This window comes from Xiphias gladius, chromosome 19 (genome assembly GCF_016859285.1).
Source record: "Xiphias gladius isolate SHS-SW01 ecotype Sanya breed wild chromosome 19, ASM1685928v1, whole genome shotgun sequence".
In the NCBI taxonomy this organism is placed as follows: domain Eukaryota; kingdom Metazoa; phylum Chordata; class Actinopteri; order Istiophoriformes; family Xiphiidae; genus Xiphias; species Xiphias gladius.
This window is the reverse complement of record NC_053418.1, coordinates 21,747,659-21,775,463: the sequence shown is the minus strand read 5'-3', so window position 1 is coordinate 21,775,463 and position 27,805 is coordinate 21,747,659. Positions and strand designations below refer to the sequence as shown.

General features: G+C 42.6%; 1 protein-coding gene and 1 long non-coding RNA gene across 5 annotated transcripts in view; one reads left to right on the top strand and one right to left on the bottom strand.

The window, feature by feature from the left end:
• The window catches only part of hmcn2 (hemicentin 2), a 44,111-nt gene extending 20,021 nt beyond the window's left edge, over positions 1–24,090 (top strand). Inside the window, exons 25-81 of the mRNA XM_040155286.1 lie at positions 602–685; positions 2,566–2,760; positions 2,852–2,982; positions 3,126–3,270; positions 3,596–3,722; positions 3,825–3,982; positions 4,472–4,750; positions 4,834–4,976; positions 5,620–5,770; positions 5,954–6,172; positions 6,282–6,395; positions 6,500–6,687; positions 6,792–6,888; positions 7,084–7,245; positions 7,350–7,463; positions 7,648–7,844; positions 8,630–8,711; positions 8,803–8,934; positions 9,024–9,167; positions 9,287–9,446; positions 9,985–10,109; positions 10,195–10,378; positions 10,484–10,581; positions 10,689–10,967; positions 11,068–11,258; positions 11,807–11,888; positions 12,405–12,541; positions 12,661–12,802; positions 12,895–13,039; positions 13,184–13,308; positions 13,480–13,636; positions 13,742–13,863; positions 13,952–14,116; positions 14,268–14,375; positions 14,488–14,622; positions 14,741–14,875; positions 15,075–15,344; positions 15,473–15,663; positions 15,753–15,966; positions 16,191–16,325; positions 16,424–16,614; positions 17,298–17,379; positions 17,530–17,700; positions 18,060–18,212; positions 18,566–18,703; positions 18,905–19,026; positions 19,147–19,387; positions 19,492–19,551; positions 19,660–19,779; positions 19,882–20,016; positions 20,199–20,318; positions 20,454–20,579; positions 21,235–21,363; positions 21,464–21,757; positions 21,887–22,006; positions 22,102–22,228; positions 22,375–24,090. Of these exons, the coding sequence (XP_040011220.1) occupies positions 602–685; positions 2,566–2,760; positions 2,852–2,982; positions 3,126–3,270; positions 3,596–3,722; positions 3,825–3,982; positions 4,472–4,750; positions 4,834–4,976; positions 5,620–5,770; positions 5,954–6,172; positions 6,282–6,395; positions 6,500–6,687; positions 6,792–6,888; positions 7,084–7,245; positions 7,350–7,463; positions 7,648–7,844; positions 8,630–8,711; positions 8,803–8,934; positions 9,024–9,167; positions 9,287–9,446; positions 9,985–10,109; positions 10,195–10,378; positions 10,484–10,581; positions 10,689–10,967; positions 11,068–11,258; positions 11,807–11,888; positions 12,405–12,541; positions 12,661–12,802; positions 12,895–13,039; positions 13,184–13,308; positions 13,480–13,636; positions 13,742–13,863; positions 13,952–14,116; positions 14,268–14,375; positions 14,488–14,622; positions 14,741–14,875; positions 15,075–15,344; positions 15,473–15,663; positions 15,753–15,966; positions 16,191–16,325; positions 16,424–16,614; positions 17,298–17,379; positions 17,530–17,700; positions 18,060–18,212; positions 18,566–18,703; positions 18,905–19,026; positions 19,147–19,387; positions 19,492–19,551; positions 19,660–19,779; positions 19,882–20,016; positions 20,199–20,318; positions 20,454–20,579; positions 21,235–21,363; positions 21,464–21,757; positions 21,887–22,006; positions 22,102–22,228; positions 22,375–22,753 (8,870 nt within the window). The 3' untranslated portion in view covers positions 22,754–24,090. The remainder of the gene's footprint in view (positions 1–601; positions 686–2,565; positions 2,761–2,851; positions 2,983–3,125; positions 3,271–3,595; positions 3,723–3,824; positions 3,983–4,471; positions 4,751–4,833; positions 4,977–5,619; positions 5,771–5,953; positions 6,173–6,281; positions 6,396–6,499; positions 6,688–6,791; positions 6,889–7,083; positions 7,246–7,349; positions 7,464–7,647; positions 7,845–8,629; positions 8,712–8,802; positions 8,935–9,023; positions 9,168–9,286; positions 9,447–9,984; positions 10,110–10,194; positions 10,379–10,483; positions 10,582–10,688; positions 10,968–11,067; positions 11,259–11,806; positions 11,889–12,404; positions 12,542–12,660; positions 12,803–12,894; positions 13,040–13,183; positions 13,309–13,479; positions 13,637–13,741; positions 13,864–13,951; positions 14,117–14,267; positions 14,376–14,487; positions 14,623–14,740; positions 14,876–15,074; positions 15,345–15,472; positions 15,664–15,752; positions 15,967–16,190; positions 16,326–16,423; positions 16,615–17,297; positions 17,380–17,529; positions 17,701–18,059; positions 18,213–18,565; positions 18,704–18,904; positions 19,027–19,146; positions 19,388–19,491; positions 19,552–19,659; positions 19,780–19,881; positions 20,017–20,198; positions 20,319–20,453; positions 20,580–21,234; positions 21,364–21,463; positions 21,758–21,886; positions 22,007–22,101; positions 22,229–22,374) is intronic.
• Positions 21,614–27,805, bottom strand: part of LOC120805240 — a 43,680-nt gene continuing 37,488 nt past the window's right edge. For 3 of the 4 annotated variants that reach the window (XR_005709535.1, XR_005709537.1, XR_005709536.1), the window contains 4 exons: positions 25,659–25,761; positions 24,623–24,768; positions 24,336–24,403; positions 21,614–21,721 (listed from right to left, as the gene is read on the bottom strand). This is a non-coding gene — a long non-coding RNA (uncharacterized LOC120805240). The remainder of the gene's footprint in view (positions 21,722–24,335; positions 24,404–24,622; positions 24,769–25,658; positions 25,762–27,805) is intronic. The other variant, XR_005709538.1, reaches the window with a different exon arrangement.

Sequence of the window (27,805 nt, the reverse complement as noted above, 5' to 3'; positions counted from 1 at the left end):
CCTTGAAGATTTTCAATCTTTACCATCTGATTTTTATGACCCTTGTACTTACTTTTATTAATTCTATTTGCCTCTTAATTGTTGGTTGTCTGACGTGTTGTTATTGTATGCAGATTGTGTGGTTGACTATAAATGTTCTCTGTTTTCAGGTCTCCCCTGAAAGTGAGACCTTGATCTCAATGAGACTAATTGATTAAATATAGTTACTAATAAGACGTCAGTCTGGCTGCGGGTGTTAGATGTTGATTTAGGTACTCTCTGGCCATCAGAAGTTAGCCACCTGGTAGAGGTTGTTGGTTGGTTTTAGAAAGTCTGAGTGTGAGGTTAGAGATTTAGGGCTCAGAAGTGAGAAACCAGGAGTCATTTTGTGAGCATAAATAGGGATGATTTCGCTTAATCATAGAGATGATGTGTTTTATTAATGCTTAGCCTTAGGTTGGCATTAACTGATTTTACCTACACTTACCTACAGTATATACTTACATTTGAACTTTTATTAATAACTCTGACCAATACTCAATATACCTTCAGGTTAGTGCTCACTGAATCAACTGCCCTAGCCCTTTGAATAAGAATTTAACATGTTTTTCTGTCCTCACAGAGGCCCCATCCTTTACAGAACCTGGAGATGCCATCATGGAGAAAATAGCGAACAGCAAGGTCATCATCCTTTGTCCTGCTGAAGGTAAGACATGATTCACAGATGAGTCAGCCTTGGACAGACTGAAAAGATTAGGGCAATGAAAGATCTGGCATTTAAAAAAGGTTCTATTTGCAGAGTGTGACTAATTTAAAAAAAAAAAAAAAAAAGGTTTTAGAGCCTAAAATTGATGTTTTTTTTAGGTTTGTTTGTATGACATAGTAAGAAAAAATTCCACTTTAAATGTAGGACGTACGCTTATTTGTGCACCATCAAAGGACTGATTCGCTGTCACTGTAGACTTTTAGTTGTCAAAAGGGGAAAAAACATCCTTCCTATCTTAAAAGGTACAGCTTTCTTTTTATCATAGCTCCAAGAGACATGCTGTTGTCTATATATTTTAACATCTCTTTGCGAACAAGGTGGCATCCTGGAGGGATATGCAGAACTCGCTGTTTTATAAAAGAACAGTGATTGCACTGTATGTCCAAAGATGCACCGATGGACACTTACCCTCTGACAGCCCATGTAAACAGGTATTGTTTGTGTGGAGCTGTGCCATGGTAACAAGCTCAGTGAGAGAAGGTAAGGACTGTCTAAAATGGAGCAACAGCTGGAACATCAGTCTGCCTGCTGCCTCAGTGAGCCACATCTGCTTTCCTCTACGTCTGGGCCTGCTGGGAGAGGAATCCTAATTACAGGCTGCTGCTGGAAGATAAAGGACAGAGATGTCTGAGGTGCACCATGAAGCACAGGAAGAGGAAGATGAAGCTACACAAGCCCTCCTTCCATCCGAGTCAAACTGGCAAGCAGGCTGGCAGACTGTACCAGGCCTCAGAGGTGCTCACACAGAAATGCTTGATGCTCTTGACACCCTAGAGAGGCAGCTGGCAGCAGGAAACGAGGATCCCCTCATTGTTCTCTTGAGATCCATATGTATGAGGGAGATAAAGCACAGTCTCTGCCAGAAGGATATTATTAATACACCAACAAGCGCATTGCATTTGATAGAGGTAATTATTTGAAAAGCACATGGAAGAGATAATCTCCAACTCTGTCAGCCTCAGCAAATAAATTCAAAGTCTACTAATGAGATCTGTTAACATCTAAAACAGAACATCTGTACGCATTTCCTCCCAGCAATGAGATAATGAATTTGCCTCAGAGCTCCTTAACTGTAAACATGTGTTCAGAGAACCAACAGACGATAACATCACCTTTGGTTGTGCTGTATCTCCTGTGGTTAGTATTTTTTGGATTTAGGTAGGGGTGCTGTGTTTCCCTACGTCGTCTTTGGTGTTTGTATATGTAACACCTCTGTAAATAGACAGTTGTGGCATTTGGATCACTCTGCTGCACTGCTCTTTCATGGCAGCTGGCTTCTCTGTCCTTATCCTCGGAATCTGTTGTGTTAGGTACAAAATCCTCCACCTTTTCCCCGTTCCACCTTTCTCCTCTTGACCATTTCTAGCTCTTTTCCACCCGGTAATCCACAGAACACATCTGTTTCAGGCTTCTGAGTGTACACACCAGTGCCTTTGAACTGCTTGTTCAACCACTCCTATTCTTACTGCTCAAGACTCTCACCTCAGTGTTTGGTTATAAATCTTGATGCTAGTATTTTAAATGTTACATCTTATAAATCTCCAGCATACTATGTATTACTTTCTATGTGACTCTGACCTTGAAATCTTAAGCTTGCAGGCTACAAGGACTCTAAACATTTTGGCACAGTCTGCCCTGCGCTGTCCTGCTGTCCAACAGATAGATGTAGAGCTGGCCTTTTCTAGTCTGGGCAGCCTGCCCATTAAGTTCTCCTGCAGGGAAGCAGAGAGATGAAAGTTAACTTTTCCTTCTGTCAGATTTGATCAATAAAGCTCCTTTTGTACTCGCTCAGAATCGTTTTCTTGCCCCCGCACCTGCAGGTTCACCTCGTCCCAAGGTACGCTGGTTCAAGAATGGCTTGGAGATATACCCCGAACAATCCCCCGAGTTTTCTGTGGCGAGGGATGGAGCTCTTGTAATTAGCAAAGCGTCTGCCAGCCACAGTGGGGACTTCAAGTGTATGGCAACCAATGAGGCAGGCTCTGTGGAGAGAAAGACTAGGCTAAAAGTAAATGGTGAGAATCGAGGTATTTTCTACTATGTTAACAAAATAAAATTGTGCATAGTCACAACACAAATCACCTCTTTCTTTCTGTAATATTTTAGTTCCCCCAGAAATCCAAGATGATAACCAGCCACTGAACCTCACTGTCACCTTGAAGCAGCCTCTCACTCTAGGCTGTGATGCCTTTGGGATCCCTTCCCCAACAATCACCTGGACTAAAGATGGTCATCCTGTGAGTTTGTCATTCCAAATTCCCATTTGCAGTAATACTATGTGTCTTGTTGATGTCCAGCTGTACAATGCCACCAAGTGGCTATCATATTAAATTACAATATGACACCAAGGATGCACTAAACGTTTTTTCTGTATGTCCAGGTGAACAGCCCTGGGGTGTATCTGCAGAACGGGAATAGGCTGCTCAGAATCTACAGAGTTCAGCCTGATCATGCGGGACAGTTTGCCTGCACAGCTCAAAACTCAGCTGGAGAGGCCAGGAGAGAATATAACATAGTGGTGCAAGGTGAGCGCGTAAAACAGCTTTCAAACTGGTTTTTAAGCAATGTAAGAATAGAGTGGGAGAAAAGATAGTTGTCAGACAACCTACCACATAAAGTAGAGAATTAAAAGGGATATTTTTCTTGTCATCAGTGGACAAAAAATCTGCTGGAACGAACCATTATTGTCAATGCTAATGTTCTCATTCATAGCCGAACTGATGTCCCTCTGTAATCTACAGTAGATGATTTTTTTCTCAAGACAGTGATCATTATCTCATTCAGCATTTCCGGTAATGTCATAAATTTCTTGATGCAAACTAGTTGGTGTATATCTGGTGTGTTTACCAGCTCCACCAGTGATTTCAGGAACATCCCGACTACAGGAGTTAACTGTGGTACTGGGCCAGGAGGTGGAGTTTCAGTGCAGAGTTAGTGGACAACCAACGCCGAGAGTGGAATGGAGCCGCGATGGAGAGTAAGCATCACTCGATCGGTTAACTGATGTGGCATTCAGCAGTATACAGAAGATGTACTACCCATGGTATTGATTTGATCTTCCATTCCTTGCTCTTTCCAGGGTCCTGTCCCGTGACGGAGATCCCCATGTAGAGTTTCTGGAAGATGGCCAGGTGTTGAAGGTGAAGTCAGTAAGACTGAGGGACCAGGGGCTTTACCAGTGTCTGGCCAGTAACAATGCGGGAACACAGATGCGCCAGTTCAGACTCACAGTGCAAGGTTTCTGCTTTTGTCCTGACTTTATCTATGATACGTACCGTACACTCACAACCACACTGGCCTGAATTTAGCTTGTACTCTCTCTTGTTTTGTTTCTACACACAAAATCAAAGAAAAGAAAATCCCAAGTTATCAACGAATTGAGTTGATTTGTTTTCCAGAAGTACTGTGGTAGCAGTGCTCTTCTAAAAAAGAAATTGCTGAACTCATGTAGAGACCGAGCCTCTACAGCATGATGATTTGACTTACACCCCCCTGCCTGGCCCATGAGCACATAATGAATTCCCTTTGTGCAGGGCTGTGGGGATTTCTTATCACCTAAAGAGCATGTGCTCTAATTTCGAAACTGCTGCACACTGCATTTCTGTTTTAGAGGGTCTCCTGCACACAACAGGTCCTTCCCCTGTGGATCTACTCATTCTGTGCTATGGGCCAGTAACAATCTTACTGGCTATTAAACATAAATGTATTGTTGGCGTTCCTCTCCAGCTCCACCCACCATCAAGGGCCCCAGTGAGACCTCAGAGGTGTCAGTGGTGCTGGGTTTCCCCATCGTCCTCCCCTGTAATGTTGAGGGCTCACCCACACCCAGTATCACCTGGCTAAAGGACAACCAGCCCATAGTGTCCAGTCCCCAGTTGACATACACCCACAGTGGGCAGGCCCTGCGACTGGGCTCAGCAGGGGGAGACAGCACCGGCCTCTACACCTGCAGGGCCACGAATCCAGCCGGCACCGCCATCAAGCACTATTCTCTCAGTGTTCTGGGTGAGAGACAACTACGCCACTCACAAATTAAAGTGGCTGAGACAGAACTTTTAATGTTCTTCTTTTTTTTTTCCTCTCATCAGTCCCACCACAAATAGATGGTGACTCTACATCTGTGACGTTTGGTAGTCAGGAGGAGAAAGTACGGATCAATGGGAGTTTAACTCTCTCCTGCCTAGCCAAAGGTTTCCCTGAACCCAAGGTTAATTGGTTCAAAGATGGACAGGTTGGTGTGTCATCCTAACAGGCTCTGTATCTCTTAAAACCACATATATGTATTCATAAGGGGAATTTAATAGAGCAAGTTCTACCCTCTATCAGCCTCTACTGGCAACTAGCACAAGTTACAACAAGCTCAACAGAATTTACATCCTCTTGCACAAGCCCCCTCCACTCTCCAGATTTTGTGTGATGAATAAGTTGGTTAGTTATAGCAGAGATGTAGAAGAAGAATCCAGTAATTAAATATCATGACGTAAAATACTGTAATAATACTGCTTTGTCCTATGTGTTTATGTGCTTGAGCTACAGTATTAGCCTGGGCACCTTCATTTTTTTCTGTTCAGTATACGTGTCTGCTTTTCTGCATGTGCTGCAGGGCCCCCAATAAATAAACAGCAGAAAATGCAAGAGGATTAGGTGGATTCATATAAGATTAGATGCATTACGGGCTGGAAATTGATATCTAAGCACTTACCGAAGGTAGTAGTAGTGATCATCGAACCTATCAAACCCACCACTGATACTGACACCTATACGAATTTTTGAAGTAAGGCAGGAAAATCTCAATGCCTCTTGAAGAAACAGACTTTGCTAAGAGCAACAGGTCATCTAGACTATATCTTCCGATGTATTTTCTCTGTCTTTAGTTGCTGACTGGAAACTTCCATGCCGGTATCCAGGAGAGTGGCCATTTCCTCCACATAGAAAACGCCATGCTCTCCCATGAAGGGCAGTACACCTGTGTGGTCACCAACTCTGCAGGAGAGGACAAGAGAGACTTTCATGTCACCATTCAGGGTGTGTTCAGTTAAATCTTTGTATTAATTCGAAGTATCAAGGTTGGGGAAATTGTACTTTCAGAAACTTTTGTAATTGATGTTAATACTATTTTTTTTAAACATTTGCATTTTTGAAAAAAAAAAAAAAAAAAAGTGAAATAATAGAAAGTGACGTGACACAAACATGCTATTGTCTTGCCAGTTCCTCCGATCTTCCACCGGGTGACTAACAGAGAAGCAGCCTGGGGTCTGGGACACGAGGATGACAGTAACAGTGAGGACGTGGTAGAGAAGCGGGAGGTGGTCCTAGGCCATCCAATCAGCCTGTCCTGTGAGAGTAATGCCATCCCCCCACCAAAGCTCAGCTGGTACAAAGATGGAAGAAAACTCACCTCTGTGGATGGGGTTGTACTGCTTCCAGGTCAGAGGAAACTCTTTCCTGTGAAAAAAAAACTGTGGCTGTTATGTACGACTTAGGCTACATATTCATGGATAAATTGGCTGTTTTGTGTGTGGATTTGACGTCTCAGGTGGACAGGTGCTACAAATTGCCCGAGTGCAGAAAGAAGATGCTGGAAAGTATACATGTCAGGCTGTCAACGAGGCAGGAGAGGACCACATGCACTTTGAACTGGAAATTCTGGGTAAATGAGTACATGTAAAATTTTTTGTAGTTTTGATACTAAAATGTACACAGGTGGAAATGAAAGTAATTTCTGAAAAAGTCTGTTTTCTTTCACCTCCTCAGTCCCGCCTGTGATCCTGCAAGCATCGGAGGAGTTTATGGAGGAAATAGGAGTAGTGGTCAACAGCACTGTGGTCCTCTACTGTGACGTGACCGGACACCCTGCTCCAGTCATCTCCTGGCTAAGAGATGGGCAGCCGGTGCACACAGACTCACAGCACCAAATCAGTGAGGATGGGACTCAACTCCAGGTTACTCATTCTTGACTTTTGGATAAAAAAATACCAGCATAAACTTTAAACAGTTCCAACTGTGACGTCATATAGAAGAATAATACTTCAATCCCATCTTTCAGCTCCTCAGTGTCCAGGTTTCCGACATGGCTGGGTATTTGTGTGTAGCTGAGAACAAGGTTGGAACAGTTGAGAAGCTGTTCAGTCTGACAGTGCAAGGTAAGAGACGTTCATAACTCAAAAGGCTTCACCACTACCTCTGTTTATTCACTTTCCAATGTAATCAGAAGGACCAACGTACGGAATGTCATTTTATTGTTAGATAATGGATGTTGTTGGATGTTCTTTTATGACAACAGACGTGCTGACTCATGCCCTTTACGTGTAAAACACAACTGTTGTATTCTCTTCCAGTGCCTCCTAGAATAATTGGCAGCAAGGAAGAGGAGGTTAGTGTGATCGAGGGCCACATGGTGTCCTTGCTGTGTGACGTCCAAGCGTACCCTCCTCCAGAAATCACCTGGACCAGAGACGGGCAGGTCAACTTGTTCGGCAGCCGTATCCACATTCTGCCAGGTCAGCCACCGGCCACCTGCAAAAACCCAAATAACTCTTATGTCAAAGCATTTCCTTTGTATTTTGGCACAGATATTAAATTTCATATTATATATTTATTATAGGTGGCCAGATGCTACAGTTGTCCCGGGCAAGACTGGAAGATGCAGGGCAATATGTATGCACAGCCACCAACTCAGCAGGCCAGGACCAGAAGAATATTCTCCTCAGTGTTCATGGTGAGCAAACATATGGTGACCCATCTGCACAATTCAGGTACATATGTATACAGCTGATCAAATCTCAAAACACTGTCCAGGCAAAATATCTGTCTACCTAAGGCCAGCTGTGACCAAGGATAGCTCAGGAGTGAATCATGAATCAAACTGAGATCATGCCCTCTCTGTATGTGCAAACCAACAGTCCTGCCCACCCTGAAGCCCCGTCTTGATGCTGAGTCAGACTCGGTTACCCCTCAGGTTGGCTCTTCAGTCGCCCTGAGATGCGAAGCCCATGGTGTTCCTGAGCCTGAGGTCACATGGTATAAGAATGGGCTGCAACTGGCTGAAGGGAATGGACTGAAGATGGATCGTCACCAGCTGGAGATCATAGGAGTTCAGGTCAGAGAAAAGGTTTTTATGTCATACATGTTTGAGGCTACAATCAAAACAATAAAAATTGTTTTTGAAGGTGGAGTGGCTTTTGACTGGGGTCACACATTTCCAGCCTTGACAGGCTGACATATTAAATGTTTGGAAGTATAGTAAAGTATTTAACCTGTTACCAGACACTCCCATTTTTGTTTATAAGCCTGAAAGTAATTTGCTAAAAATAAAAAGGTTACTGTTCTTAAACACTTTTGATTACCGTCATAACCATGGCCCCCTTTGAAAGGTAAAAAAATGAAAGAAATGAGTATAAGAGATACTGAACCAAACTTACAGAGGTACAAACATGGCAGAAACATAGGTTTTTTCTGCCTCGCCTATTTTTTGGCCTAAAAGAGGAGTATAAGGCCTGTAGTAGCACCTTTTGTGTGATTGATTTGGATGTATAATTTATCAAGGTTGTGTCCGGTACAGACCAAAACACACCTCAAGTAGCACTGCCAGGGCCAGAGTGACCCACAGGTGGGATGGTGTATTTTAAAGTTAACTTTCACAATTTATTCAATAATATACAGACTTGACAAGACTTGGAGAGCAGGAGACATACCCGCATATTTGACAAGACACAGCACTCGCCCTCTCGTTGACTGGGTGCATTTTAACCCTGTTCTAAGTTAATTTGCCTGATTCAGAATGCATGCACCAGCAAAAATAGCAGGAAATAGCCGTTTCTCTTCTTTGCCTGTGCTTAAAATGCAAGCTCACTAACCTAAGTGACCTTCTTTTTTGGTTCCAAGATGGCAGATGGTGGTACTTACACTTGCAAAGTGTCCAATGTGGCTGGACAGGTGGACAGGACATTCAGACTGACAGTTCATGGTGAGAATACCTCTGCTGTGTTCTCAGACTGACACTTAAAACAACTGTCTCCAAAATGGTGTGGGTTTATTCAACAAACATATTTCCACAGTTCCACCTGTCCTTGCTGGGCCTCTCCAGGAGTACCTAAACTATACCTTAGGCTCCCATGTGGGCCTGCTATGTGAGGCCACAGGGGTCCCTGTCCCCAGTATCACCTGGCTCAAAGATGGAACCCCTATTGGTAAGAGGAAGGCGATGACAGGGGAAATTGGAATAGTATGGACTTGCTATGCGTGACAGCTTGTGTACATGAATGTGTTTGCTGTCCAGAGAGCAGTCTGCAGTGGCAGTGGTCCGTTCGAGGGAACCGACTGGAGCTGGGTCCTCTCACTCTGTCTCATGCTGGAACATACACCTGTGTGGCCAAGAACAGTGAGGGCCAAACAAAGAAAGACTACACACTTGCAGTGCAGGGTAAAGAGTTATTTGCAATTTGAACAAAATGAGATACACTTATCCTTGAAAATTACACAAAACATTTATGAAAGGAATGATTTTGTGTGGCATTTAAAAGTAATCCTTGTCATACTCAGTATCGCCCAACATCCTCGACTCTGACAACCCATCTGATGTGAGTGCACCCACGGGAGAGGAGGTTACCCTGGAGTGCAGAGCAACTGGAATCCCTACACCCCACCTCAGCTGGCTGAAAGATGGAGTCACTTTAGAAGGATCAGACACGCGTCACATCGTGTAAGTCATTCACAGTGTCTGCCAGTGCTTTAAATACACACAGAACGTTGTGAACTAATAGTAATTACCCTTTTCCTGCAGCACCTTTTGCTCATTCAAATATGTTGAATTTGTTTTATAAGCGGTACAAGAATCGATCAACACCCTTCCCTAAAGGTTTGGGAAATTACAATATTAATCATCATCGTTAAAGATAATGTGCATGACAGAGGGATGTGTGGACAGACAAATGAAGTCATTTATAGCCCCTTGCCTGATTCCATCATGGGGAACAGTAACAGCAGCTGTTTTACAGCTGTTCAGCAGTTTATATGGTCATTACAACCACATCAGCCAGAGAAAATAAATGTCTGTGTGTGTATTTGTTTATGTGTTTGACTGTGAGAAAATCGTGGGACGATGATGACAAAAACGATGGGAAAGTAATTCTGAGTTTCAGAGGTGGATTGGACAGATACTATAAGTGATGCTGGTTGAGACAGGAAAAATGGATAAAGCAGTACATGGTATTAATGTGAAAACATAATGTGTCTGGCAGTGTGACCCCTGATGGCAGCACGCTAACATTACTGAGGCTGAATCCTGAGGATTCTGGGACATACACCTGTTTGGCTGTCAGCCCGGCTGGGCAGGAGAGCAAAATCTACACCCTCTTTGTACTAGGTCAGTTTGAACATGTTATTTGTGCATTTGTATTAGTGCTCAACTTTATGGGCGACTGGCTATAATTCAGTTTGACTTGTCACAGTGCCGCCATCTGTCTCTGGTGAGACCACTGTCCCCAGGGAGGTGCAGGTCACACAGAACAGCGCTGTGACTCTGGAGTGTCAGGCAGAAGGAAAACCTCTACCTCAGATCAGCTGGCTGAAAAACGGACGTCCCCTGCTCCTCTCTCCACGTGCACGCCTTCTCTCTGATGACTCTGTGCTGAGGTCAGTCTAGACAGACAAAGCTGAGTACAAAAGCGGTTATTTTGTGAAGAGATTACATGTTTATAGGTGAGGTAATGCTAAATGTTCCCTTTCTTTATGAAAAAGGATATCTCCTGTGCAGCTGTCTGATTCTGGAGTTTACACATGTGTGGCACGCAGTCGAGCTGGTCTTGCTGAGCTCAGCTATGATGTCCAGGTCCAAGGTACAGTCATAACATACCACCTAATGATTTTCCCTAGAGCTGATACTGTGTGTACCATTTTGGATCTAAGGGTTTTATATAGATGTATGTGTGTGTATGATCCACAGTGCCCCCAGGTGTCGATCATGTTGAACCAGTGGAGCCAGTTACAGTAGTCCAGGGATCCTTGGTAACATTGACATGCGAGGCACATGGTGTTCCCCCTCCCACACTAACATGGATGAAGGACAGCCAGCCGCTGTCCCTTCACCGCAACCTGCTGCTGGATGGACAGGAGACACGGTTGCAGCTGCCTGATGTGGCTCTTTCAGACGCAGGGCTCTACAGCTGCGTGGCCAGTAACCAGGCTGGAAGCAGCACAAAGAGCTTTAATCTCACCGTGCTCGGTAATCCCAAAATGATCGATATTTAAAGTCTTTCTAAATTCTAAATCATAGTGTAAACTCCTTGAACAACTGATCCAAAACATTCCGATTTATAATACAGAGCCTCCAAAGATATCCAGCTCCAGCTCTCCAGAAGAGCTGACCATAGCAGTAGACAGTCCACTGGAGCTGGAGTGCTCCGCTGTTGGAGTCCCACCTCCCACCCTCAGCTGGCTCAAAGATGGTCGCCCCATTGAAGGGACTGACATTGTTCAAGAGGATGGACACTTTGTCAGGATTAGCAAAGTTCAGGTAAATTACAAACTGATAATATCTGATAATATCGCAAAGTTAAAGCTGCTGTAGGTAAGACATTATTGTACAAACATATATACATTAGCATATACACTATTAAGAGTAAGTGATTATGGTGCAACCTTCTGCCAACAGTGCTTTGAAGAAAAAAAATTATGTCCAAAGAGAATGTTAAATCTCAGCAAATTGCAAAGTCCATCTCACTGAAAGAAAAACAAAAAGGGATAAAAAACACTTAATATGCCTGTTGCAGCATTGATATGTCCTGTCTTCTCATACAAGAAACAAAAGAACATGGCATGAAGCTAAAACAATTAGGTTTACTCGTAATTTGATTTTTAATTAATAGGTTGTTTTCATTTGGGATATAAGTCATAGATAGAAAATGTTAAAGATTCAAAAAAGCATGATCATTTATCTGTATACTGAAAAGGTTTGTCAAACAAATGGAAGCCCGGAGTTTTAACAGCATCAGTCCAGGCAAATGCAGCTCTGTTGCGTAAGACCCACTCAGACTGATTAATGCCGTCTTTGTCTTTCTTTAGGTCGAGGATGGAGGTCTGTACACCTGCTTGGCCAGCAGCCTAGCTGGAGAGGATGGAAAAAACCACTGGGTCAGAGTCCAAGGTGACAGATGCTGTTTTTGTGTATTGTTCAACTGGCAGCATTTTTTTAGCTACGGTGTTATCATACACAGCATTTATATTGTGTGCGTTAGTATGCATGCAAAGTGGCATATAAACAGTAGGAGGGTAGTGTAACATGTTTTGATTGGAAAGTTCCAAAATTCATGATGTTATCCTCCTCCTTTGCATTATAGCGACATACCCAGCTCAGCTTATTTGCACAACTGTGTGATTTGTTACCAAACACACATTCTTATAGCACATTCTTCTATTTAAATTTTGCGTTCTGTGTGGAAAGCTAAGCATGTGCTTTTTTAGTGCAAACATTATTTTTACATCTGAGTTTATCTGATCCACATGGCCACATGTCTTAACCCAGCTCTTCTTTGTTTAAAATGAGCACTTTAGGCTTATAGGAATTCTTTGTCACAATAATTGTGTGTGTGTCACCCCTGGAAACTTTTTTTAATTCACCTGAGTGAGGTTCACCATTTAATAATCAGTGGTTGTGTTTCAGTCCCCCCAACCCTCCTTGGATCTGGTGATGTGAGGACATTGACAGTGCCAGTTAACGGACATCTGACCTTTGAGTGTCTGGCTGACAGTGACCCTCCTCCCAATATAGAGTGGTACAAGAATGAGGCCAAACTGCAGGTACAGATTAGGGGGAAAAAAAACAAAAAACAAACAAAAAAAACAGTTATTGAATTAAAAGCCATCTCCTCTGACTCACACACTTTGTCTCCTTTTCTGCCCTCCTCTTGTGATATCAGCCAGGGGGTCGTATCCAGCGGCTGGCAGGGGGTCAGTACCTGGAGATACAGGAAGTCAGGCCTGACGACAGTGGCCAGTACAGCTGTGTGGTCACCAACATGGCTGGAAGCACCAGTCTCTTTTTCACAGTGGAGATTCTGTGTAAGTCTACCTGTCATTAATTCATTTGAAATAGTTTTACATGTTAAACCCAAGTCAAACCCACATGGATATGTCACTTTTTACTTTTCTAGTACCACCAGTAATAAAAGAGAGCAGTTCACTGGTGACCACACATGTGGGACAGGATGCAGTTTTGCCTTGTGAAGTAGAAAGTGACTCTTTACCTACGGTCATGTGGAGAAAAGATGGCTTCCCCGTGTCTCAGGATAACAATAAGTATGTCCTAAGATAACAATAAGGGCAAACTGCCATCTGTAATATTATACTTCATACTAGATTGAATCTATCAAACACAGACATGGCTACACACTTTGGTGTGTCTATCCATTCTTTCATCTTTTAATTGTGAATTTGTTTCAGGTACACGTTATCAGAGGGCTCCTTGCGTATACATGGGGTTCAGTTGAGTGATTCTGGTCACTACTACTGCACAGTGTCCAACCAGGCTGGCTCAGATCACCGGGGAATGGATCTACAGGTGTTTGGTAAATAAAGCAAAGGAAAATAATGTCTATATAGTGTTTTCTCTAATTTTACAGTATATAGCACAGGCAGAGTGTTGGTGGTTCTGTTCCTATTTTGATTTTAGCATAATTTGTTATGTTTCAACACAGAGGTACAATGACTTTGGCTGAAGCTGTCCTCTCTCTTACTAGTGGGTCCTTCAATCAGCCCGGGTCCATTCAATGTGACAGTAACCACAGGGGTTAGAGCTGTGCTGAGCTGTGAGACTGCAGGTATACCCACACCTAAAGTGTCCTGGAAGAGGAATGGCACTCCACTTGATATCGGTCAGCTGCCTGGAGCATACAGGTGAAGGCTATGGATGGACTCCCTTTGAATACACAACATGGATGCATCACAACTCAGACAGCTGTAAAAACGTAAAAACTGACGCAATGTTGCTTCTTTTTCCAGGATACTGTCCTCGGGGTCCCTGGTTCTTTTGTCACCGTCTGGTGAGGATGAAGGTTACTTCGAGTGCACTGCCGTCAATGATGCTGGAGAAGAGCGCAGGGTCATTGAGGTCATCGTACAAGGTATTGATTTTGAGTTCTGTACAATAAGCAGAGTGAAGAAAGGCAATTCAGATGGTTGAATTGATAAATTTTCTATTTTCTCTTTCAGTCCCACCATCTATTGAAGATGAAACGACGACAGTTACGGCTGTGAAAATGTTTCCTGTGGTGTTGCCTTGTCATGTACAAGGACGTCCTCAGCCCATCATCACCTGGACGAAAGGTGGCGCCAAACTGGGCTCCAGAGGAGGAAGTTATCGTGTCCTTCCCACTGGTAAGACAACAAGTCTAAGGAACTGTAGTGATTTTTCGGCTCTTTATGTCACGGTCTACTGGAATAATAAGGCAACAGGGCAAGGATCATTTGTTTTGGCTTAACAAATGTGACTTTTAACCGTGTATCTCTGTACTCATTTTCATTGCAGGAGTGTTGGAGATAACTGCTGCTGTGCCAAGTCATGCTGGCAAATACACATGCTCGGCCCGCAACCCAGCTGGAGTGGCTCACAAACATATCTCTCTCACAGTGCAAGGTTGGCTCTCATGGACTGGCTGCAGGTCCTTCTGCAAATCTTATGTGCTGGAATGCTTATGAAAAAACATATAAAGTCATATGGTAATGTATTTGTTCTTCCATGCACTTAGAGCCTCCAGAGATCAGGCCAATGGCAGAGGAAGTACAGGTGGTGTTGCATCATGGGACCATTCTACCCTGTGAGGTCCAAGGCTTCCCCAGACCATCCATCACCTGGCAAAGAGAGGGAGTTTCCATAGCAGCAGGTAACAATATATAAAATATCAACACAAATATAAACATTAATTCTAAACACTGTTTAATTATATTAGATATATTCAGACTGTCCTACTCATGTGAATGCGACTTTATGTTTAATCACAGGTCACAGACTGGCTGTGCTCTCAAATGGAGCGCTGAAGTTCTCTCGCGTCACGCTTGGTGATGCAGGGACCTACCAGTGCCTGGCAAAGAATGAAGCTGGTGTAGCTGTGGGCAGGACTAAACTAGTCCTCCAAGGTAATGTGGGCTTTTGGTCTCTCAGATGGAAAGAAAGAGGTGGTTTCTCCATTTTTCTTTCTCATAGTGTAATTGTATGTCATGGTGGCATATGCAAAGAAACAAACGCCCCCAATTCCATGGTTGCTCCTAATTCCCAAAAAGCCATTTTTGACATTTCTGAATTTATTAATAACTGCAAAACCCCATTTTTCTCCAGTTCCACCGGTATTGAGTGTGCCTCGTTTGGAGTACATTGCCGTGCTAGGCCAGTCAGTCAGTCTGGAGTGTGTGGCTGACGGGCAGCCTCAACCTGAAGTGACTTGGCACAAAGGGAGGAGGCCGGTAGTTGATGGCACTCATATACGTATCTTTGCCAATGGAACTCTGGCAATTACTTCAACCCAGCGCAGTCATGCAGGCCTTTACACGTGTACTGCCAAAAACCTTGCTGGCAGAGCCAGCCAGGACATGAGACTGGTTATTCAAGGTGAGTGAAAGCTCTTTATGATTCTATATGAAAGACTATAACATGATCATGCTTAAAAATAAGCTTGATAAACTGTAATTTTAGTAGGAAAAAAAAACTTATAAACTAATGATTTTATTACATTTCAGTCCCGCCCATGATTCCTCCTGCACAGACAGAATTGTCAGTCATTCAGGGATTTCAGGCGCTCCTGCCGTGTACTGCTCAGGGCTCACCAGAACCCAGAGTATCATGGGAGAAGGATGGTGCCATTGTGGCCAACCTTCCTGGCAAATTCACTGTCCTGCGATCAGGAGAGCTGATAATTGAGAGAGCTGAGGTACAATCCATATTCTTCACTGCATTATAAACTACATCTCTGTCCACGTCTGGGTATAACAATCTGTACGGATTTCTTTCTTCACACAGCCAGGGGATGCTGGTGTGTACACGTGTGTGGCAACAAACGCAGCAGGCTCTGTGAGACAAGACGTTCGCCTGTCCATCAACATGAGGCCTGCCCTCAAGGAGCTGCCAGGTGATGTAACCCTGAACAAAGGAAAGAGTCTGGCCTTGTCCTGCCATGCTCAGGGAACACCTTCTCCTGTCATCTCCTGGACTGTCAACAACAGTCCCTATGCAGGTATTGTTTTCAATTTTTTCACTTCAGACGGTTGCACAACACTACATGCACTACTTCTTTTCGGATATACAGTATTCATGCTTTTTCATATTCATACAGCTTGGAGTTGTGACACTAATTCAGTACTATAGGGTAAAACTGTAGTATTTCCGCTGCATTCAAATGTCACTATGGGTCATATTATGCCCAGATCCATCCAACACTGCTGATTAAAAATGTTCCAGGTGCCACTGTAGATGAGGCTGGCAGGAGCTCCATCATCATTGAGAATGTGACTATGAGTGATGCTGGGACCTATGTGTGCATAGCAGAAAACAGTGTGGGCTCCATCCGCGCGCTCTCATTTGTCCGCATCAGAGGTGAGCTTTTTGTCAAGGATTAGTCAGGGCGACTTTCAACAGGTGATGATGTCAACTTAATATATGTCATGCTATAAATTTGTGCTGTGTGTCTGCAGAACCTCCAATGTTGAAGGGTGAAGCCCACATGTCTCAGACAGTCATCCTGGGTGGCTCAGCTATGCTCGACTGTCCAGTCCAAGGAGACCCCAGCCCTGTCCTCCGCTGGCTCCGGGATGCAAAACCCTTGCTCCGCTCCCTCCGAATGCAAGCGCTTCACAACGGATCCTTGGTCATTTACAGCATCACTGTAAATACAAAGTTTACTTTGCTCCTTTCCTTCCTACATTTTACAGCTGACCTCTCTAGACAAGTTTTGTTAAACCAAATCACTCAAGTTTGAATGATTAAGCCCCCCCTGAGCACACGACTTACATCAATAAATGTTTCATGGCTTGGTGAAAAATGGAGCAGTATTCATCCTCTCCAAGCTTCATCTGCAGTCCCCTTGGGTGGAAAAACACTGTGTGACTGTCCTGCAGCATCCTGCTTCCACCCAAATCAGATTGAGTTCAGTCAGAGAGGCTAACAGCATTAGCAGTAGGGGGAGGAGATGAACAGAAAGCTAGATGTTCCCAGACTCTGTCCCTCTTTCCTTAGCTTGTAACCTTGTTAGGTCTCTAACTGCTGCCGTAATTGCAAAGCCTGCAGCTGAGACTTTTTCGCAGACAGATGACTGTCCTTCCCACACAGCGCTTTAATGTGAAATTTCCTCCTTCTGGTCCAGTAATATCTATTATGGCAAACAATTCAATGGAACCAAGTCTCAACTGCCCAGTAGAAAATGTCAGCTTTTTTGCTGCAATGTCATCTTTCTTTCACCATAAAACTATAAATGATCTAAGAAATGTTTGTCCTGTGGCTCTATCAGAGGATAACTGTACCTCAAAGTGCCAGATGAGCCAAACTCTTCTTTACCTGTTTGTTCTACAGGCTGCAGATGAAGGGGAGTATCAGTGTGTGGCTGAGAGTGAAGCTGGGACAGCTGAGAGGACCATTACTCTCAAGGTTCAGAGTGAGTTCTGTGCTTATAATTACAAACATTGTACAGGACATGAAATTCATTTAAAAAACACACACAAGCCAGTACCTCTCACAGAGTCTGGCTTTCCCCTTCTAAGAATGATTACATTATTACTGTCCTCTCCTCCTCTCTCTTACACAGTCAATGGAGGTTACTCTAACTGGCAGGAGTGGAGTCCATGTAGCAGCACCTGTGGACAAGGCTTCCAAGAACGAAACAGATTATGCAACAACCCAGAACCAGTAAATGGTGGCCGATCATGCAGCGGTCCCAGAATTGATTCTAGGAAATGTCACGCTGGTCTCTGTCCAGGTGCAAATGAATGTTTCTTTGTTTTGCTTGACTTTATTTATTTATATATATTTTAATGTCATTGCTTTGGTGTTTCATAACATAATACTGGCATGATCCCATATTCCGGTCAAGGTCACAACCAATGCATCATGAATGTTCTTGTGTGTATGAATGAACAGAATCTTACATACAGTGTACAAATACCAAAATCCCTATGTGAGCTATGGGTATTATTCCATTATTTGTGAAGAGATGTGGTATTTAATACACATATATCACTCAAAATCTAAAATTTAAAGAATGTTATAAATAATTATGAATTACTCAAGTGCATGTAAACTCACTACGTTTCTGCTTGGTGTGTTTGATGATGAAAGGTGAGACTCCTCGCAAGACCAGAGGCAGCCTGATTGGCATGGTGAACGAAAGGGAGTTTGGTGTGTCCTTCCTGGAGGCCAACATTACAGACAGTGTGGAAGAGGGGAGCAGCACTCTGCAGGCACGCCTGGACAACATCCCTCCCAGTGTGGGTGAGTGATCGCACATTATGTCCCCAGGGTTGATACATTACATTCTACAGTTTCGGTCAGAGCGAAAGGTCTCCAAGTAATTTCAGCACTTCTTTATTTACTGTTTACTTCTGTATTTAGATGTGCATTCAGATAAAAGCTAGAGTATATTTTGTTTTTATTTTAATTTTTTGTTTTTTTTGTATGTCTTTCATTAAATTACTTTTCAGCAGGACGTTTGAGCAGGAGAGAGCTTAGGTATTAGATTTTATTGGTTACAGCATATTTCGGGGATATAATTCTAAAGTTGTTTAGACTGTACTATATATCTATGACACTGTAAAAGACCAAGAGTTGATGCTGTTTTATTGTAGGTCCCTTGCTGCGAGTGCTGGTGTCTGTGTTTGCTCCCATCTACTGGACCACTGTGCTGCAGAGCGGAGCGGCCAGAAACGGCTTCTCCTTCACCCAGGGCCAGTTCAGACAGGAGTCTCAGCTGGAGTTTGAGACTGGTGAGTTTTACACTATTTCTAGTTTACAAAACAACCAGCAGATGGCACCGCTCACCTCCACTGACATGCATGAGTTACCCATGAAGGCTATTCCTTCAGTTTCAACAGTTTCAGCATGCTTCCTTCTGCTTGTAAATGAGTGATTTCTCTTTTTTTTTTCTTTTCTTTTTCGTTTTACTGTTTTTTAATCTCTTCAAACAGGGGAGATCCTTCGTTTGACCCATGTGGCCAGGGGTCTGGATTCTGAGGGAGTTTTACTAATTGACATTGTAATTAACGGATTTGTTCCTCCTTCATTATCATCGTCTCATCTGAGCCTACAGGTTTGTTCCCTGCTTGTTATAACAATATGTATTTAAATAACTCAAACGTATCTCACTGGAGAATTTGTTGACATAGTTAAGCTCAGATCCTCTGACTTGATTTTGTTTTTTGTCCCGCAGGAGTTTGATGAGTCATATGTGCAGACAGGCCAAGGGCAGCTCTACTCTTGGTCATCGCAGACCCACCAGAGAGGAGGAAACCCCATGGTGCTACGCTGTAATCACACCATTATTTACGAGGGCCAGGACGAGCGCCAAGGCCCTCTGCTCCAGCTTCTCAAGGTCTCTGGGATGAACAGCGTCTATAACATGTTTACTCTCTCTTTGGACTTCCATATCACTGCCAGCCTTCTCATACCAGGTCTGGGGAAAAAACACAATGATTTAAAACCATCACCACATCACATGAAATACTGGATTTAAAATGTTTAAACAGCTAACACTGACTGAACTCCCCGTTTGCAGAAGGTTTTGCAGACACATGCCCTAAAGGTTTCATTCTTGACACAGCCTCCTACTGTGCTGGTATGCTGCCTTCCTTTATTATGCCTCATTTATCTTTTGGCAGCATTTATCTTCGAACATTTGTCACTGTACCCGTTTTATTATTATGATTAAATGTGTTCCTGCTAGACGAAGATGAGTGTGCGCTCCAGTCTCCCTGCTCTCATTCCTGTAACAACATCATGGGAGGCTTTTCCTGTGCCTGTCCCTCTGGGTTCACCATCTCTACAGAGACCAACACTTGCCAAGGTGAGACAAAAACGACACACTTGCTTTTTAAGCCCTCATCTTCATCTAATCCTCTGCCTCACCATTTGGCCTTACTCCTCTGTTTCACTTAATACCATGCAGATATTGATGAGTGTTCCCAGGGCTCACACATGTGCCACTACAACCAGCAGTGTGTCAACACAGTGGGCACATATCGCTGCCAGGCCAAGTGTGGACCAGGATTTAAGCCCAGCATCACAGGAACCAGCTGTGAAGGCAAGTCACTGTTAATCACTGTTAAACTGTCTGCTCAACACTTCATATGGAGGCATAACAACTTATCTCCTACTGTGAAACTTGTACGCTTTCCCTTTCTCAGTCGTTGTTCAATAATATTTGCATACCATACCGTACCAAAGCAGAATTATTAAGCCAAATGCGTCGACTGTATGTTCCAGATGTGGATGAGTGCCAGGAGTCTGCTCTCTCCCCATGCCAGCATCAGTGTCTCAATACTCTGGGCTCCTACCGCTGTATCTGCCACCCTGGATACCAGCTGTCAGGACATCGCTGCATTGGTCAGTGAGCTAACTATTAACACTTCCACAGGTTATACAGAGTTTACAAAAGTCATGGAACTTTCCAATCAAGACTAAGGTGAGTGATAACTGACAATCAGTAACAGCTCTGTTGTAATGGTTGCACTTTTACAGATATCAATGAGTGCATGAGAAATGTATGCCCGGCTCACCAGCAGTGCCGTAACACAGACGGAGGGTACCAGTGTTTCGACAGCTGTCCAGCTGGCATGACCAAAGCAGAGAATGGAGCCTGTGTGGGTTAGTAGTTTTTTTTCTTATCCAATTTGTTTTCCTGGAGGGTACTAGATGTTACATTTTACCGTACATAAACCATTACTACATTCATTTTGAGACATTAGCCTCAGACTCAGCCTCTGAGCCTTGAAGGGCTCATAGAGTTTGGTTCCCACCTTCAAGACAATACCTGGTTTTGTCTGCATTAGTTTAATCAGTAAAAGCCAACAGGACCATTGGTGATACGAATGGCAGCTTCTAGCAACCTCAAACTGCATTTAAAGATACGCAACACCGCGTCAGATTTCACGGGATTGTCTTAGGGGAAAAAAACGGTCACTGCTTATCCTTCACAAAGACAGAAGGAAAGCTTTTAAAAAAGAGGAAACCTTTGACCAAAGAAAAAAAGATCCTCTTTATAACAATTGCGACAAAGTTTGGAAACTGTACTCTAAACAGCAACACTGAAATGAGATAGAGGCTAGCAGTCATCTCAACATTGGTCTCAATTGTTGTTTTTTGTTGAGTTTTTATTAATTATAGTCGCAGTTACATCTTGATTTTACAACACTCTGCATTTTCAAAATTTGCTTAAGTTGAGCAGAAGAATTACAAGAAGTGCAAATGTAATTCTGTGTTTTGTCTAAGATTGGGTGATATGTTGTTAAATATTTTTCAGATATTGATGAGTGCCAGGATGGAAGTCACATGTGTCGCTATACTCAGATCTGTCAGAACACAATCGGAGGTTATGGCTGTGTATGTCCCAGAGGTTACCGATCCCAGGGAGTAGGCCTCCCATGTTTGGGTACGATATCTGCCGTGTCTGTTTTATTATACAGCTCGCTACTGATGCACTAATGGAGAGCACACATTAGAACCCACGTGAGTCTTGTTTTACCTTTCAGACATCGATGAATGCCTGCAGACACCAAACCCTTGTGCCTACCAGTGCCGTAATGTGCCTGGCAGCTTCAGGTGCATGTGCCCTCCTGGTACAGTGCTGCTTGGGGATGGGCGCTCCTGTGCAGGGCTGGAGAGAGGGCAGACCTTCGCAAACGGCACCAGAGTCAGGGCAAGACTCCGCCCACAGCTAGTGTCATCTCTAGGCAGGCCAATCCTGTCCCGTTCTCACGGAGTGTCTCGCATAACCAGGCAGAGCTGTCCTGCGGGGTATACCAACAGAGACGGAACATGTGTTGGTGAGTGTGCATCAAAACTAATTCATACATACAGCATTGAGAAACAAAGAAGAAGAAAATTTCCACGTCGTACTGTTTTGTCAGCCTCTTGAGTCTTACACATACATCCTCACATTATTCTGTGTACAGATGTGGATGAGTGTCTGCTCAGGAAGCCATGTCAACACGAATGCCGAAACACCATTGGCAGTTTCCAGTGCCTGTGTCCCCAAGGTTACCAGCTCTTACCCAATGGCAGGAGCTGTAAAGGTAAGGGCCTCCTTAAACTGTTTCCTAAATGCATGACGTTCACCCTTCCTTTAAATGATCACATCTAAATTCTTGTCCCCGTTCTCTGCCATTAGACATCGATGAGTGTGTAGAACAAGGCATCCAGTGCAGACACAATCAGATGTGTTTTAATACCAGAGGAGGATACCAGTGCCTGGATACACCATGCCCTGCATCCTATCAGAGTGGAGGGAGCCCCGGGTAAATTGCATGACTAAAAAGTATCGTACAGTGTTTAAATACAACAATTAGGCTGTAGATATTGTACCTTTTTTTTTTTAGAGCTTTTAGATATTTGAATACGGATGTGTCAGTGATACTTTGCTCCTTCCTGTTGACTTTTAAAGGACCTGCTACAGGCCCTGCTCTCTGGACTGTGCCGCTGGAGGCTCTCCTCTGCTCCTGCAATACAAGCTGCTCACTCTCCCCTCTGGCATTCCAGCCAATCACAATGTGGTACGACTGTCGGCTTTCTCAGAGTCAGGCGTCCTGCAAGAGCGCACGTCTTTTACCATACTTGAGCAAGAATCAGAGACGGGCGTGATGGGCCGGGTGTTTGGCATTAGAGATGAGACCGGCAGGGGGATCATCTTCACCCTGCGGGCTCTGGACAGACCAGGACTAGTGCGGCTCAAAGTGCAGGCCACCACCATCTCGCTGCAGGGCCGCATTACCTACCAGAGCATCTTTATCATCTACATCTCCATCTCAACGTACCCGTACTGAGCCTCTGTGCTGCCTTACAGATGACTCTGCCCCCCAGTGGCCCCTTGGATGCCTCTCACCCACAGGGCAGTTCCCAAAGAAACACTGTGCCTTGGACACATTAGGCCAAGAAAAGGCAAAGAAAAAGAAACATACAAGATAAGGTGGACACAGTTAGTAAGTGGATTTCATGAAGATGTGTACCCCCCTTGGCCTGTGGCTGAAATGTCACAATGGAAAAAGTTCTGTAAGAGAAAAGACCTTCCTTTTTTTAAATGTTGCCTTCAGTGGGATCTGTTGAACAAATTATGTCGAAGCTCATACTCAACTGAAGACATCTGAACTGCCAAAAATGCTGGATGAACAAAATATTTTGTTCATTTACTGACCATACGTTCTATTTGGGGAAAATGCCAAGAGTGCATCTTTATAATCAATATATGAAAATGCATAATGCAAAAAAATGAAATATCAACTATGAAATTGTACAATGTTTCCCCTATTATTTTAATTTATTTAAGTCATTTGATCACATCACTGGTTCAACAACCTCCTGAAACAGGGTTTGAGCTTGTAAGGATCTACTGGCATTGTAATGCCAAACCTTCAGTGGCACATCGTAACAGTGGCTTGTGGCTATCTAGCTAGCAACAGTGTTTCATCTATCCTATTTGTTGTTGTTTTTTACTCTTTTATAACTTTTTTTTTTAACGTGAAAAAGTTTTAAGGTGCTATTCTGAATGTACTCAAGTGTTTTGAGTGGTGCTGGTGTTACGAAGAAAACAGGCAGTTATTAAATACCATAGAGCTTCAAAATGGCATATCTTTTCTGCATAACATTTGGAATAGATGCTGTTCAGTAATCAAACATGTACCATCAATGTAAAAATCTGAGAAGGGAAGTTATCAGAAAACCAAGAAATGCTCACAATTGCGGTAAAATATTTGCCCTACTCTTGCCGATTACACAAATATTTCTCTGTTGCTGTAAATGAGTCAAATATTTGTAGAAATAAAAAGCTACACTTTTGTTATTGTCTGTTATTACCATACAATAGTGTAAAACCTAGGCTAACGTTTTACTAACAGCCGACAAACAATATTGCTTCAAACATGCATTATTAACCAAAGGGGGATCATACACACAGCTACTCGGGCAAAGCAATTTGCCAACTACATCAATGAATGACATATTAACCCTAAGCAGATGCCAGTCTGGCTTTTAGATCATTTCTACCCCAGCTTACTTTGACTCAAACCTCCAGTAAACCTAAAATAATCTCTGTCCTATTCTGTTAAGACTCTTGTTTTGTTACACATCCATTTTAATGTCAAATATTCAACAGCCTTTATGCTAATTACAGAGAAGGTAGTAAAGTAACTGATGATGATTTCTCTCTGACTTGTACCCTGTTAATCTGTGGACTTTGTAGGAAAATGTATAAAATTTTCAGTGATGAATATATATATATATATATATATTTTTTTTTTTTTTTCTTTTCTTTTTTTTCTGGATTTGTCATCTTTAGGAACTAGTCACAAAGTTCTTCCACTCATTTTTACTCAATATAATCACGTCTTGAAACAAATGAGGGTTTCTCACCAATGTCAGACTGGAAGTTATCCAAACTGTCCATCACCACTGGTTTACATGGGTACAAAACTGCTCTGCTTTGGTATGAGACAAAAATGTGTTACAACAGTAAAATGTGTTACTTCAGTGATCCTACAACAAGACTAAGTTTCTGGTCTTGGTTATAAAGACAAAGACCAGAAACTTAGTCTAAAACTTAGTCTAAAAGATCAAAAATCTTTTAGACAGATATACAAAAAAAGGAACTCATATTAGTCATTTGCTTTTGTTCACTGTAGTAAAACTATGGGAGTTACCTCAGGTAATACCTCGGCTGATCAGTAGATGGAGCAGGTTTTAGGTTGTTTTCTCAATGTTCAAACTGACTGTTAGATCAAATCCCGTGCCTCCAGTGCTGTCATCACTGCTATGTGTTTGGCTGCCGGTTGTAATAACTGTGAGACTTGAAGAGAAAAAACACAAATAACATTGAACAGCTTAATCTCTACAGGAGGGAATTCCAACATTCCCCCATTTCCAAAGAAACACGTGCCTGTTGGAAAAGAGGTGAATCAGTGGCTGCTTGACAAAACTTACAACCTCTGTAAATGCTGTTATATGAGATTAGTTCATTTTTGATAAAAGCGCCATGTTATTAATAATGTTGAAGAGCTTAAAAAATTCTGTACGATAGAATTTTTTTTTTTTTTATTGTTCATTTTTCTGAAGTGAGTAATAAAGAAGGTCAAGGCAAGCGGACCTGTTGTGTGGGTGGCTGCCTGGAATTATTTTGCCTTTTGCTGTTTATGTGATGTGGTCATTAGCTCAGCCTGGATTTTAGGAATTACTAGAGATTGTGAAAGAACAGCTGATATTACCGAGTGTTGTTAGTTAGTGTTCAATATTGGTCAGCTAACCTAAAGTAGTCTCCACATGCTCTCCAAAATGTAAAAATCTCCATCACACAACAATACTGTCAAAATTATTTTCATGACAAAATTATTTCCAAATTGCTTTTCTATCTATAGATATCTAAAGTGTCCCATCATCTTTTCTATGTAAGTAACAAGCACAGAACGATTTCTAAGCCACTTCCCGATGACTTCTAAAGACAGCCATTAAACGTAATTCTTTTTGCCTATGGTACATGTGAAGTTAATTAAAACAATCTGTGCTACGTCTTTAATATCTCTGCACCGTGGGTAATAGCTAAAGCAGCACTATAATTTGGACTTTACCAGACAGATGTAAATAGAGCAAGCAGTGGCAACAAATAATTAAAAATTGCATAAAAAAGAAAGAAGGAAAAATAAACGAGCATTACTTTGTGAAAAAAACAGCAGGACTGCTCACCAAGCTGGAAGCTGGTTATTCATTAAGGTCTCACAAAGCTTCACAAATTCCCAGCAACGTGTGTAATACACTGTTAGGCAGACTGGAGGCCTTCTCCCCTTTTCTATAAAACACAAAGTATTAGTGGGAATGAATGCTTAAGGCTGAGCAATGACTACCAGTACCATCTCCCCTACTGCTTTACACAGTCAAGATGTCAGGAGAAATGGGGACTCGCTGTGCTCCACTCACTAATGAGCAAAACACTGCTGCCTATTAGTAAGTATAAGCAATGAAGCTCAGAGCATAACAATCATTAAGAAATTAAACCTGCAAACAAAAGAATTCTTCAAGTCAAGGTCTTGTCAAACATTTCACTTTGTTCTAGATTCTGCCTGAGATCTAATGCCCCTTTAAACAGTCACTGTTTGACGATACATACACTTACAAAATAAAAACCTAAAGCTGCACTAATCAACTTTTTTATTTGAATAATGGATCAAATGATGATTTGTAACTTGAGAGGTGCAGGTCCTGGTCCTGATGAACCCACAGACAACTATCACCAAACGCGAGGTTCCCTTCAAGTCTATGTAGCATTTAATGTAATGCACCTCACACATTTTTACTGTGTTGGTTCAGACTCACTGCTCTAATCAGTGTCGTCTCCAGACACAGCATGCAGCTCTTCACAGCAATATAAAAAAAAACCCAAAAAGCTCTGATAAACCCATTGTCACTATCTGTCCAAACATAGTGATGTTAGCCAGATATTTCCCTCAGGAGTTAAAGGAGAACAAAACAGAACAAAATGACAATGTATTGACGTAGGACGTTTTTACGCTTAAAAAGCTGCGACCAAACCCCCCCCCGGACATAGTTTGGAAGTGGCAGGTTTGAATGCAAAGGGGAATTTTTTTGGATGTTTTTGGAAATTGGTCCGATTGCATGATGACCTGTTCTCCATTCGTGCTGATGATGAGATAACTAAGCAGCTTAACAGAACCACAAGGGAAGACAAAATCATGCACGCACCATCAGTCTTTCTGTCATGCTCTCGGCAGGTCTGAATGAAGCCGCATGGAACATGCAACAAAAGTTGCCCATGTCTGAATGACACAAAGCCTTTACTTTCACAGCTTGATGAAGCCAGCAATGTAACATACTTACATATGTCTGAAAAGGGCTTTACCTTTGTCAGATGGTCCCAAACCTGACACCAAGTTACTGTTGTTCAGCATCCGCTGGACGTGTAAACAGGCAATTGTTGGCTAACACTTTAACCATTACAACTTCATAAGGTGATGGCATGTCAGTGTTGTGTTTTTACAACTGGCTCTGCTGCCCACAAATGGCCAAAAAATGTATTATGTTGCTTTAAATTTTGTGGTCTGGTGTTGCTCAGTGTATTAGAAGAAAAGTCAACCAATTTGTAAGTGATACTGTAGCATGTTGCAGTTGAGTGTTTATAACTTTAGTTATATCAAGCTGTGAAAGAGAAGATTCACTGATGTGCCAAGTTACAACACTAACATAACAAAATGTTATTTAAAAAAAAAAAAAAAAATTACATTGGATCATTTTTTGCTCATCCAAGAAGTTGGCTTAAATTTCCAAGACAATTTTCTGTCTAATGTCTGCACAAATGGGTTTCATTGAAAAGGAACAACACAAACTCTTTTTTAAACTGGAATCCAAACCAGAAATGAACATGAGTAATGCCACAGCTTCAGACGGTCATAACTCTACTGTCTGTAACTAAGCGTGGGGAGATTGAGTAATACTATGACGTGGTGACTGAGAACTAATGGTAAACGTGCAGTGGAGAATCTGGAGAGCTTGTCAAGACTCCATGAGCAAGGTAATAGGCACAGTTTTAGACAATTTGTTGCACAAATTAGTGAGTATACCCTTGTTTGTATCAGTGAATTTGTCAGACCTTTACTTAGCACTGCCCCCTTATTAATTCACACAGGATGAGGGTCATCTAATGCAAGAAATGCAAATGTAATCAGGCTGCACACTGCAGTGACTATGTATGAATATGAAGATGTTGGCAACATGTTTTAAATCCATTAATCGAATTTGCTAGCACACACTTTGTCAACATCACACTCAAGTGTGGAGACAAATTTATGAAACTGAAGTATATTTTCCAGATGACATAT